This window comes from Nelusetta ayraudi, unplaced genomic scaffold (assembly GCF_046127955.1).
Source record: "Nelusetta ayraudi isolate G7.1 ecotype Tasmania unplaced genomic scaffold, CSIRO-AGI_Nayr_v1 ptg000048l, whole genome shotgun sequence".
Lineage (NCBI taxonomy): Eukaryota > Metazoa > Chordata > Actinopteri > Tetraodontiformes > Monacanthidae > Nelusetta > Nelusetta ayraudi.
Genome location: NW_027466098.1, coordinates 15505335 through 15518732, shown reverse-complemented (window position 1 = coordinate 15518732; position 13398 = coordinate 15505335). Strand labels below are relative to the sequence as shown.

Genomic DNA, 13398 nt, shown 5'->3' with positions numbered 1-13398 from the left:
TTCCCAACCAGTTCTGTCTTAGGCAAGGCAAGGCAAGACAAGTTTATTTGTATAGCACATTTCTGCCATACGGCAACTCAAAGTGCCTTACATATTAGCAAATGAGAACATTAAAAGCAAACATTATTTTAAAACAAACAAGAGAAAAATTTAAACAGGTATGAAAAGAAGTAAAACAAAAAGGGAGACAGAACAGCTAAAACAAGAACTAAAACATTATTTAAAAATGTTTAGAATAATGTTGCAGTGCAGTTAAAAATAAGGCATCACCAAACATAAAAGTCTGAGAGCACAGAATAGGAAAACAGGCCTCTGCTACTGCGGCTGTTTTAATATGAATGTTTTGGATAAACACAGGTTTCACCAATGACGCCGAGCTTCAAATCCCATTCATGTCTGAGCAAGCTGGAATTCCACTGCTGTTTACAGCGTAACAACATTGAAGAGTGATTCATAGGTTGAAAAAAAAATGCTAAAGGGAAGCTTTATTAAACCATGAATATTAATTAATAGTTTTAGTGATATCCTGTCTGTCTCTGTTAGAATAAGCCTTACATAAAAATTGTCAACTGTTCATTTCAATATTTATATTTTTTCCCAGCTTTGTCAGCAAAAGCAAGATTTTCAGATGAATAGAAACGTAGTGTGTTTGTGTATGTCCACAATGTCGGAGCTTAATCATGCTAATCATGTTTTGTTTTTTTACATCAGTGCTCAGCTTTGCATTCTTCATTGTTTGCTCTTTTTCTCCTACTTTTTTCTCTCACCCAAAAAACCCTCCTGTTAGGGATCCTTCCGGCCCCTGGATGAGGACTTCAGCTTCGGCAGCAGCGCACTGATTGGTCTGCTGGTGATAGCCGTGGCCATAGCAACTGTGATTGTGATCGGCCTGGTGCTTTTGAGGAAGAGGCAATATGGCACCATCAGCCACGGCATCGTGGAGGTGAGCAATATCTTAATTGCAGACGTGTTTTGGGATTTGGCTTCAGATTGTAAACTGCACACGTCAATGTTTTCAATGATTTTCTGTCTATGTTATAATAGAAGGTGTCAGATATGGATTTAACGGTCAAGATGCTTTATCTGAAGAGCATTTGGATCAATTCAAGGAAAATGACGTTGGAATGGAATGATGTTTAGTTGCTCCTGTTGAGGTCTGCTCTCTGTTTCACAGGTGGACCCTATGCTGACACCAGAGGAACGCCACCTGAGCAAGATGCAGAATCATGGATACGAAAACCCCACCTACAAATACCTGGAGCAAATGCAGATCTAAAGAAAATACAGCCTGCAGAGGGCGCCATGGAGTCAGAGCAGCCACCGAGGGGAAACGTACTACTGACCAATAACATATTCTCGAATTTTAAAGGAAACCATTTGCCTCCATCAAAACTCCATTTACTGGTTTGTTCTACTACTGCTTCTATTGTACTATAGAGCTCTTTTTGATCATGTTTCTTTTTGAGGAAAGGTGATGTATCTTCCATTTTACATGATGGAAAATGTGATTCTGCAGTTTTCTCTGTAATTATCAATACAGCTTTTTGAGATCAAGGTGTACAACTTTTTTTTCCAGAATTTTTCTTTTATTTTTGAAAGTGAAATGAAATCAAGTTTAAAAAAAAAAATGAATTGTTTTATGAAAAGCCATCATCAAACTACACCAGACACTACCGTTTGGTTTTTTCCATTTTGCTGGTGTCATTAATGCAGTTCCTGATGGGTTTTCTCTAAAAGAAACTTGTTTTATTTTGTTCTCTCTCCTTTCAAAAGATCGCTTGTATATGAAGGTTCTTTGTACCGATTAAAATGTATAGTAAAACAAAAATGAGAAAAAAAAGCAGATCAGGAATTATTTACTTTCTGTTCTTTGTTATGATAACAGGCAAGATTTACGAATAGTTTAAATATAAATATATATATAAAGAGAAGTAGATGTTTATATTCCACCTTTTTTCTGAGGAAAGAGGTTATAATTTGGTTCTGGGGTCCCAGCCTGGCGGGCGCACCGATAGAAACAGGGAAGAAAGATGAAAATGTGCACAGACCCTCCGCTCAAACACATCAACTGGTTCCGAACCCATGATGAGCGATTGTGACCGTATATATCCTCCTCCTACACACATACGCACATATACAACCTGTAACCAGCAGGAAACAAGGACTCGAGTCACACTGATTTGTTTTACATAGCTGAATGTACTTGGAAAGCCTCTTTCCACACTATGTACCAGAGCAACTTCCCTTGGGGCTTTTATTTTTACTTTGGAAGACAAACAGTCAAGCAGCTCTTGTTTATTGGTTTGTACTCTTGGGAAATATTGTTTAACTAAGACCAACTTTTAGGCATTTCTGAAGATGATGTAAAACTGCTTTTGTTTTTTGTTTTTTTTACATCAACCGCAGAATTTGCTGGTCTTAGTGAGAGGCAAATGTTGTACACCTGAGGGACTCTGGCTGTGCTTGCTAATTATTTTGAGATTGAAACAAAAATTAAAGGTTGCATTTTTAAAGATTGCTTAAACTTTTTATATGAAATTTTCCCAAATGGATCCTGGAGATTCGACCGCGCAAAGGGTCGTGGGCTGGCCCAGGAACAAATTCCAGAGGAGACATGGAGTTGGAGGGTTGTGCAGGCAGACAGAAACAGAGAAAGATGAGGGTACTACTAATAGAGTTGGTTCCAGGAAACAAAACGAAAACTTGTGTATTTTTACAGGTAGAGTAACACAAACAAGTCAAATTAAAAAAAAAAAAAAAATCCTAGAATACTAGAACCCTCTCTATCCCTCTCAGTATCGTCCTTGTACGCCTGTATAGTTGATGTTGCAATCATGGCTTTTTTTCCTGGAGGATTACCTGTGGTGTGCATTGTTCTTATATGAAATAATATGATATATTTTTAAGTTTGTTCGCTCTCGTTTTCTATTTTTTTTTTTCTTTCTCTTCCTGTGACAGTATCTCTGTATTTGACTGTCTCACTATGCACCCAAACGGCTTCAATCTTGTAACTGCCTGCTTGATTGTGGGAAGGGGGCAGGGAACTAACGTAATATGCATATAATATGTATATTAGTGATTTTGAAAATGATTGACACCAGTTGAAAGAGATGTATGGTTACAGTGGGGATACACATCAATAAAATCACAACTTCCATATAGATTTCTTGTCATTCTTGGATGGATGGATGGATGGATGGATGATGGATAATGCAATGTTTTCATGTTTTACCACATAGAGCATTATACTTGATTACAGTCATAAATATATCATGGTTTTCCTTCTGGGCATTGCTGATTGCTCAAAATTGGGCAGCTCACAAGCACGCCCACTTACAAATGTCACAGCTTCACAATCTTTCATAATCAGCTTCTCAAGACTCGAAAGTTAAATTTATATCTCACCAGTAACTATTTACAGGCTGACATCAATGTTATAATGCAGGCAAGACACAGCCAACACAAAAATTTACCAAGTGTTTATATTTGTCAACATTATGACATTATGACATCAGGATTAGAACTAAAAGCATGTTTCAGTTTGTAAGTCAAGCACACTTTTTTTTCTGTCGAAGCACCAAGCATTACCTGTTTACATGGTGAACTGTCAGAATGCATGTATTTCGGCCTTTATGTGCACTGGTTTTTCGAACAATTGCTAAATCTGCGTAGGGGGGCGCTGTAGAGTCATTTTGCTACGCTCACTTCATTTGACAGAAAATTATTTAAATATGAATACAAAATAATTAATTTACCAATAATTAATCAAGCGTCTATTTTGTAGGGGATAGGGTTTAGCAAATGTTCCTGTTTTGTTCAGGTTTTGTTTGTTTTTAATTGACCACATTCATATTTATAGAATGGCGAAAACAACTAATTATAGTCAAGCATCACCTAAAAAAAAATTTCCAAAATACTGATTCACAAACACCCCCAGAATGCGGAATTTTCCGTTTTGGGAACGGGGGCGTTTATTCGTCATCAACAAAATGACTCACGGGCTGCGGTTCTGCCCGCCAAAGATCACATGACCTTCCTGAAACTCAGTGAAACTGAGTTCAATTTTTCCTGTAATTCAATATACGATTGGAAAATACATTTCTAACTGCCCGTGTCGTCTCTCATATCCCCTCGTAATGCCTTTATGCTCTGTCGTTTTCCATAAAATGACAACGAAAGTTGCCCTCACCTGGACAGGTAAACAGGAAGTAGATACAAGTGGTTTTGGGACACGCCCGTAGAAACCGGAACGTCACGCAAGTCCCTCTTCACCCCCCACTCTTTCGTCGTTGTTTCCTCCTGGAGGAGCGGGCAGTGCGACATTTTTGTGCTACATATACCTCGACGGGACAACGCTATCTTGATTTCCAAACAAAATTCCCTCTTCTTTAATTATTTTACAAGGGAGAAAGTCTTTTTAGACTGTTTAAAACGTCAGTTTCTTGCGCACCTGCCGACGCGCGCAGGGGAATTTCGCCAACAAACGAGAGGAAGAAAAATCCTCCGTTGGCAGCGGGCCTGTTGCAGGTTCACCTCGAAAAAACATCCGCTGGGTCAAGCATCAAGAAACCGCAGAGGAGGGAATAAGGAATTAAACGAGGAGACGAGAAGTCATTTTAAGGAGGACAGACGTTTGGCAACGTCGCTGAAAGGAGTCTGGTCCGGGTTTTTAATAATTTTATGGACTACATGGACAGAGAACTAAGATACGCTCCGAGGGTAAGTCACAAAATTCACAAGTCAAACTGTAATCCCTTCACTATAACTATATACTATAAATAAAACTTTAAATAAAATGTGAGTAAATTATTTCTTTAAATGCTTTTTTTTAAGGCGGGGTTTTTCTAAATGGCACACATTTCAGACAGGAGAAGTAGGCCACACGGCAGCAGACAGTCACCTGGGATAATAAACCAACCGTGAGCTGTTGAGGTCTGAATTGACCCGCAGAAAAACCTCCCGCTTGTTTTCACTGCACACACCAAACCGGGTCTCGAAAATGTTTCAGTGTTCACGTAAAGAGAATGCCGGGTGACCTAACCGTGTCATCTGACACATCAGCATTTTTGCATTCGGTCAACTGCATGAAATAAACTGAGTAGTTAATGATACACCTGACGTATGAAGACAACGAAAGCATTCTTTTGCTAGGTCTAATTATTTGAGGTGTTGGTGGAACTTCAATTCATTGTCGAGTTCAAGTTATTCTTTATGTTGAAGTTGTTTTCTAAATAACAAAATGTTGTTTCCTTAAAATGAAAGGAGGTAATTGTTTTTTTTTTTGTTTTTTTGTTTTTAAAAAAAGAATACATTTTTAAATAGTCATGTTATTCAAATTTTGGAATATATCCTAAGCTTCATTAGCAGAGGGGAGTAGGAAGCCATTGTGGATTGACACCTGAATTCCACCGGGTTCCTCAGCCTTGTTGTGACATGTTCACCTCCCATCTGCACAATAACATCCCAGGAAGATTCTGCACAGCATCAGTGTGCCGTGTTTGAATAAATGCAACTTTGCTTGTAAATAGTCTACCACGAATAGTGCACTTTAAGGAAAATAAAATAGCCTGTGACATTTATCAGCACTTAGACGTCACTTAAACTCCGGTTTTGCATTTCAGTATCAAATTTCTTTTCTAAGACTGTTAGAAAGGTTGGAACCAGTTTGTTTTAAACACCTGGGGCAGGTGCCGAGTATGTGACCAAGTGTTTGGTTAACGTTGCATAATGTGTTATGAAGTGAGTATATAGTCACACATTCAAAAAAAATTCAACCCCAGTGAAAATTGAGAATTGAATGAGACATCCAAAGTCCACTTTTTTAAATACATATTTAGCCACACTGTATGTCTGTTTGAAGTTGGATATGGTATTAATAGCGGTGCAGAGAATGTTCTGCGTCATAGAATAGCTAACGTTGTCTTGAACGCAACCTCCAGTACACATGTGTCCAAAGTCCTCTGCAAAACATCGCAGAGCTCCTCATCCTATTTATAATGTCATTTAATCAGAGCCTCTAAATAGTGATATTACAAAACAACCGTGCGCTTATAGAAACTTGTTTCCACTTGAGATGTGTGAGTAGTTCACTCCCAGCAGGTTTGGCAGGATTTTACGTGGTGAAACCTTTGTACTCCCTCCCCCGCTCTGTCTCAGCACTTAAGAGAAACAGCCGTGCCGTGACAGTGCACTAAACTCCCTTTTTAAATCCCGGACCCACATTGAAACTGTCCTTTGTTGACAAATCACATTCAGACTTCTCACCACAGACAAATCCGTCCCTCAGTAAAATAGTGTCTCTCTGACATGGGTTTCTGTCGGTCACGGCAACCATTGAGTGCTTCCTGAATCACGCTTTTGCACGGGGGGAAAAAACTGCTACTTTCTTTTTGTCACTGCTGTCAGTCCAGTTTGGTTTTTATTTCACTTATACAAGTATGTCTGTCTTCCAGGACAATGACTGGGATACGTCAGTCCAGTTCCTGCCAGCGTCGGACAATAAAAAGCTTGAGAAGAAAAAGGGATTAGGCAAAATTGGAGCTGTGATTGGCGTCGTGGTCTTTGCTGCCGTTGTTGCTCTGATGACCGGCCTCCTCGTCTGGCACTTCCACTGTAAGAACAACTTGTTTGTGGGTTTTCGAGATCAATAGGTCGAAAGGTTTAAACAGTGATTAAATGTGATGTCAATATGCTGCATGGTACAACGATGGCAACTTGGATGTATTGGTACTCTTAGGGCCAAATGCAGCTAGGCAGAAAAATGTTTCCCCTGAGCAAAGAAAAGAGTTTGACGCCTACTAGAGGCTGACCAAGATGAACAGTTTTTGTCAGTTTTTTTCTGTAGTTCTTGAAAATTATAGCAAAATTAGACATTATCTGAAGCAAATGATACCTCAAATAATTACATATTACTTGTAACTTCAATGAATGAATGGTTATAATTTGGGAATTTGGAATAGTGTTTCCAAATTGATCAATTTCGTGTTTTGTTTTTTTTCCATTTGCATTTGCAATTGATGGTAGAAGGTGTATAGTTTCAGCAAATACTTCATTAATAAAGAAATAAAGGGTTCAAGTCTGTAAATTGAAATTTCCTCTGTGTGATCGTCCAGTCCGGAAAGATGTCCGCACCAAGAAGATCTACACAGGCTCTATGCGGATCACCAACCAGGTGTTTGTGGATGCTTATGAAAACTCCAACAGCTCTGAGTTCAAGGCCCTGGCAAAGCAGGTCACGACACAGGTAAAACTGACCCTCAGACCGCTGCACCTGTGCTCATTCTTTTCAATTGAAACGTATTCATGTGTAAACAATCACTTGTTTGTGCTCTGAATGGATCTGTAAACTGCCTGCGTTGTTGCTGCTGCTGTCTTCCTCAGCTCAAGGCCATCTATGGTAAAAGTCCCCAGTTGGCGAAATGCTACGTCGGTTCGACGATTCAGGCTTTTAGGTAAGGCTCCGCCCCCGCAGATCTGCATGCGTGTGTGTGTCTTTCTTGAAAAATGCTGCATTGATTTGTTTATTCAATCTTTCTTCCTTGCTGTGTTGGTTCTAGTGAAGGCAGCGTTGTTGCCTACTACCTGTCCGAGTTCAGCGTCCCTTCTGGACAGGAGTCAGCCGTGGACAAAGCCATGAGTTCAATGGAGCAGCTGGTGGACAAGGAGCAGCGCACAATGTCCAGACCTGGCAACTCCCTGGTTGTGGAGGACGTCGTATCTTCAGGTAAAGCCTCAGCAAATCATCTGCGTAGAGCTGCAGTCTTGGTGTTTTTCACGGCACACTTTGCATTTTGAAAGTGGTCCGCGGTAGAATTAGCTCTTGGTCACTAGTGCCTGCTTGTGGACAAATTAAAATATGTGTATTTGTGTTTGTGTTTCCTTTCTCAGCTGTCGATTCCCGTTTGTTTTCATCATTATTTAGCGGTAAGTGGGCAGCTTCCCTCCAAACATTGCCACGTATTCTTCAGTTGTTGTTTTTTTGTGGTGACTTTATAAATGTAACTAAGGACCAAACGTCTATGTCTCAGATTTTGTTAGGTATTCAGAACACGCCAGGAGCAATCACATCGGCGAAATCCAGTCCCCCGGTTTCCCCAACCGTCCGTATTCCCCGAACACCTTCATCCAGTGGCAGCTGAGAGCCGACCCCAACCACGTCATCAAGCTGGACTTTGACACCATGAACCTGGAAGAAAACTGCAAGAACGACTTTGTCAAAATCTACGACTCCCTGGTGGCCATCGAGAGCCGCGTGATGGAGGAGTGAGTTTGTCTTTCCACCTGCTTGTTTTCCTTTAAGCTGCAACTTCACCTTAAATGAGACGCCGTTCATACTTCCCACTTTCAGCCAAAGAGTGTCATGTATAGAGTATATAGAGAATATAGACTATATAGAGTATCGCTTCTCTACTTTCATCCCTTATTAAACACAGTATTTGTTTTCCACATGTTTTTGCTGACCACCAAATAGTGTTTTCATTCTTTTCTAGCAGGGAAAATAGACAATTTTTCAAATTTAACATTTCAAAAATATATATACTGCTATTTGGTGCAATTGAAAAAAAAAAAGCATCCTACAGTTTCAACCTACAAAACTTTATGAATGAAACACTGTTGAAGACGAAACGCTTTAAAAAAATAAATAAATGAATGTTTGATTTTGTTGTGTCTCCTACAGGATGTGTGGCTACTATTCGCCCAGTGAACATCTGACCTTCATATCCTCCGGCAATGTGATGCTGGTGACGATGGCGACAAACGACAAGCTGGACTTCCCTGGTTTCAGAGCACAAGTCTCGCAAATCAAACGCGGAAGTAGAGGTGAGATGTGCTCGTTTGCTCGGGACACGTGAGACAGTTTGCCACCGTAAGTATTTGGCGCCAACTTAATTTTTTTTTAAACTTTTCTAACTTTTAACAGAAATCACATGTGGTGGTCAGCTGACTGGTGAAAATGGGAAGTTTACCTCCCCCAACTATCCAAACTTCTATCCACCACGCATGTCATGCCAGTGGTCGATCAAGGTGAGGCGTCCACATCATGTGTGCTGTCATTTAAGAGCAGGTGAAAAAGTGTCTTGAATTGACTGCCGGCTACCACTTCACTCAACTCATTGAACTCCTTCCTGTCATATTAGGTCCCTACTGGCAAGGGGGTTAAGTTAACCTTCAAAAAGTTCTATTTGTCTGAGCCGGGTCAGGACAGTGAGAACTGTCGCAAAGATTACGTGAAGGTCAACGGGAAAAAGTGAGTCCCTGCACTTCTGTATAAAACAAACAAACAAACATAACACGGCAGAGGCGTCATTGCATGTGTCTCTCATCCTCAGAGTTTGTGGAGAGCAGCCTGACAACAAAGTGACTGTGACCAGCAACACCAACACAATGACTGTGGAGTTTTCCTCCGACAAATCCTACGTGGACCGAGGTTTTGAGGCAGCGTTCGAGGCCATCGACGTTAAAGACCGTAAGATCTTCACTGCCGTCAAGCTTGATGATTTTTCTTTTTCGTGTTCTTTGGTGGATCGGGCAAATGCATCTCCCATTTATTCTTTCTTCTACAGCTTGTCCAAACCAGTTCCAGTGCAAAAACCAGCAATGCATAAGGAAGGAACTTAAGTGTGATGGCTGGAGTGACTGTGGAGACTTAAGTGATGAAATAAACTGCAGTAAGTCCTATTTTGTTGTCAAATACAAACTGTGGCTCAACCACCAGCTCTCTCTGCACCGTAACCAAACCAAATGGGCTTCAACGTGTTTCCTCTCCAGAGTGCAGTGCAGATGCCATCACTTGTGGGAACGGATTGTGTAAGCCCATGTTCTGGAAATGTGACGGCGTTGACGACTGCGGAGACAAGACGGACGAGAAGGACTGTGGTGAGGACCTTTTGGGACCAATAGAAGACGGGCTTTCACTCCATCCTCTCCCGTCCGTTTTGTTTATGCTTTGTTTTTCTTTGTTTTTTTTAGGTCTATGCAAACCAGGACAGGTGGCGTGCAAGAACAATAAATGTGTGTCTGAGAAGAATCGCTGCGACGGAAGAGACGACTGTGGAGATGGTTCAGACGAGCTCGACTGTGGGAGAGGTAGGTTTTATTTTCTTCTAAAATGTATATTCCTACATAAAATGCCCTTTTTTGAACATCAGGGTTGAAACTCAAATGTTGTGATTCCAGCCACAATGGTTTTAGCAGACGGTGGTTGCTCACATCACATTTCAAGATAATCCATAAACAATCGAAAGTGCAGCTCATCAGAGATGTAAATGTTCCATCATTATTATTACCAGTGACCTTTTCACCTTTTGTTAACCTTTTGCAATAATGAAAATAAACAGAAATGTTTAAACTTACAAGAAAACCCGATATAAACCTACATTATTGCATAAGAGAAGTGTTTTTGCAGAATTGTTCTCAAATTGTCTTTTTCTTATCCCCCTCCTCCGCTACAGTCAGTGGTACAACATGCACCGATCTCACATACCGATGCAGAAACGGGAAATGCATAAACAAAGTGAACCCAGAATGCGACGGAACACCGGATTGTGAAGACGGATCCGACGAGGCCAAGTGCGGTACGTTACAAGCAACACCTTTGTTTGTCTTTCATTTCAGACCACATGTTGTCTCCGCCCAGACTTTTTTATTGCACAAAAATGAACACAAAAACACCCGCATACAAGCTGTAACAAGGCATGACAAGCTGTAACAAGCCAGAACGATTGTCGCCCGCGCAGACTGTGGGAGGAGCATGTTCAAGACGTCGCGAATCGTGGGCGGCCAGGATGCAGAGGAGGGCGAGTTCCCCTGGCAGGTCAGCCTCCACGTCAAAGGCTACAGCCATGTGTGCGGAGCGTCCATCATCAGTCCTCACTGGCTGGTCACTGCTGCCCACTGTGTGCAAGATGATGGCAGGACAAGGTAACAATATCCTTTTCTCTCATTGGCCACTAGAGGTCCTAGGTTTTCTGAGTGGTGTCACGATATGAGTGCATCTGTTCTAAATGAAGGGTGGGTGCTAGAGGGAGATGAATTATCTCCTTAGCGTTAAGCTGGTAATTATTTAATTATTCTACTGCAGCGACAATGGTAAACAGTAATAAAAGCTCTGTTCTTACCTGCAAAAGCCTTTGAGTTACATGAAGGATTTGCGTGCAACTTTTAGCTTTGTGTCGTAGCAAGTTGGAAGAGATAATCTCCATTGCTTTTATAGCACCAGAAATTTCCTGTTAACACATGTCCCGTGTTTTGAACGGGTGAGTCTATTTTTACCTCAGACTTCACTAACTCAAGACTGCTTGTCTTATTGGAATTCCTACACACTGAAAATTGACTTTTATGGGATTCTCTCTCCAGGGAGTTTTGTACAACTCACTTCCCAAAACATCCTGCTTGTTTTTCATGCTTGTCTGCCCTCTAATGAGAACCCTTAAAGAACTGAATAGCATTTATATAGAGAGAGTTTTTATAGCTGCGTGACGTGTATATATTTATATTGTAAAAGGAATCTCATGCCATTTTTATTGTTTTCATTGCTTCAAATGTGCTGCTCGATGTTGATCTGAGACTCGGCTTGAACTAAACTGTTGTCTTGTTTGTTGCGCATTCTCAGGTACTCGCAGCCTGGCACATGGGAAGCCTACCTTGGCCTTCACACTCAGGGGAACAACGGCAACAGCGTGATGAAAAGGAATCTGAAGCAGGTCATATCTCACCCAAACTACAACCAGTTCACTTTCGACAATGACATCGCTCTGATGGAGCTGGAGTCACCTGTTAGCTACTCGGACTACATCAGGCCCATCTGCTTGCCAGCAGCTCAGCATGTATTCCCGCCTGGCAACACAGTGTGGATCACAGGTTGGGGAGCTACACGAGAAGGAGGTGAGTTGAAAGTAAACATAGTATTTATATATGTAATAACAAAATTGAAAAATATTGTTTTCAATTCATCCTTAAAGAGTTTAAATGTCATAATAATAGGACATAAAGAAATATTTTTCTCTCTGTTTTTTCAGAGATGTTATAATTTTACTGATGTTTTTCCTGTATTGATAACATTGCCAGTATAATTTACTCACAATAGCAGTTTGGTATTTTAATACACGCCATGCAGACTAAGCAGAGACCTGGAAGTAGAGGCCATGCCTATTAAAAACATCCAGAATTTGATAAAGCAAAATTCATATGTAAACATTAACTGTGTTTTTTTGGTATGTTTCTTATTTCAGGATTTGCTGCCAGTGTGCTCCAGAAGGCTCAAGTTAGAATCATCAACCAGACAGTATGTGACAATTTGATGGGAGGGCAGCTCACATCTCGAATGTTGTGTGCCGGAGTGCTAAGCGGAGGAGTTGATGCCTGTCAGGTAATCACTGAACCCTGTGTTGCATTTCTTTCCTTTTTATTGCTTCAGTTTAGATATTTTCACTCATAACAGTTGGATTATAGTATCTACTTACCAAACACCAGTTGCGTCATACAATGTATCCTCCTTCTTTTACAATAATTTAATTCAAATCTCTGTATCATTACGATTCTGTGTTGGCAGAGGAGAAAAAAATGCAATTCCAGCAATGCACTCACATATAATTAATACATATTCATATTTGTCTCTTGCTAGGGGGACTCTGGAGGCCCTCTGTCCAGTCCGTCTGGCACTCGTATGTTCCTGGCAGGAGTGGTCAGTTGGGGCGATGGCTGCGCCCGCAGAAACAAGCCTGGCATTTACTCTACAGTTACTAAATTCCGTGGCTGGATCAAAGAAAAGACAGGAGTGTAACTGGGACCAATAATATGAACTTGAGTTCTGTAGCATAAATTTCTGCTTCAGTACAGCAGAGGCTCTGACTTGCCATCTGATTTAATGGAGATGACTGAGTTGGAGCCAAGGCGGAAAATGCACCGGACTGTTTGGTGTGCAATTGCAACACTGTTGAAAGCCCACTGTGATTTTATGAGGATTGGGTCATTGTTTTTAACTGTAAATAAAGATTTTATCTTTGTGTTTTAGTGTTGTTTTAATTTTGGCTTTTCTTCTTGATAGCGTCTGTGTCATGTACTTCATGTGTCAAGTGCATGACAAAGACGGCAAGAAAAAAAGTAGACGCGTTTGTTACATGTGTTTTTAGGAAATATGAACTGTACATCCTTGTACACAGTTTGTCCTGTGTTCTCCAATATCCATTGTCTTCTATTTTTGTTGTGAATTTTATAAATTAAAAAACAAAATGACAACATGCTCATTGTATTCTACCGCCTATGGATTGGTATATCATACAGTTTTTTGACCTACACTATTGTTTTTTTAATTCAAAATGAATTTGGATATGCGGGTGATGAAATTGCATACTTTAAGAAAGTTATCCAGCCGGTACTTGATGGCATTTCATTGAAGAT

At 40.6% G+C, this 13398-nt stretch overlaps 2 protein-coding genes across 5 annotated transcripts in view; both read left to right on the top strand.

The window, feature by feature from the left end:
• aplp2 (amyloid beta (A4) precursor-like protein 2) overlaps positions 1 to 3157 on the top strand; it is a 54484-nt gene extending 51327 nt beyond the window's left edge. For all 4 annotated transcript variants that reach the window (XM_076036677.1, XM_076036675.1, XM_076036678.1 and 1 more), the window contains 2 exons: positions 788 to 943; positions 1175 to 3157. In XM_076036677.1, coding sequence (XP_075892792.1) covers positions 788 to 943; positions 1175 to 1276 — 258 coding nt within the window. In that variant the 3' untranslated portion in view covers positions 1277 to 3157. The remainder of the gene's footprint in view (positions 1 to 787; positions 944 to 1174) is intronic.
• Positions 3158 to 4260: 1103 nt separating this feature from the next.
• On the top strand, positions 4261 to 13240 carry st14a (ST14 transmembrane serine protease matriptase a). Its single transcript, XM_076036674.1, has 19 exons — positions 4261 to 4719; positions 6453 to 6612; positions 7113 to 7243; positions 7381 to 7451; positions 7557 to 7723; positions 7888 to 7923; positions 8028 to 8262; positions 8678 to 8820; positions 8921 to 9024; positions 9138 to 9247; positions 9330 to 9466; positions 9564 to 9668; positions 9769 to 9876; positions 9970 to 10086; positions 10452 to 10574; positions 10737 to 10920; positions 11612 to 11883; positions 12231 to 12367; positions 12623 to 13240. The coding sequence occupies exons 1-19, from the start codon at positions 4681 to 4683 to the stop codon at positions 12779 to 12781; spliced, it is 2538 nt and encodes an 845-aa protein (XP_075892789.1). The 5' UTR covers positions 4261 to 4680; the 3' UTR covers positions 12782 to 13240.
• Positions 13241 to 13398: the final 158 nt, after the last annotated feature.

What these genes read in the sequence shown, in the direction of transcription:
- st14a (XM_076036674.1), top strand. Translation starts at nt 4,681, where the DNA reads ATGGACTACATGGACAGAGAACTAAGATACGCTCCGAGG. An exon ending in AACTAAGATACGCTCCGAGG is followed by an intron (nt 4,720 to 6,452) that starts GTAAGTCACAAA and finishes TCTGTCTTCCAG; the next exon opens with GACAATGACTGGGATACGTC. An exon ending in GTTTTCATCATTATTTAGCG is followed by an intron (nt 7,924 to 8,027) that starts GTAAGTGGGCAG and finishes TCTATGTCTCAG; the next exon opens with ATTTTGTTAGGTATTCAGAA.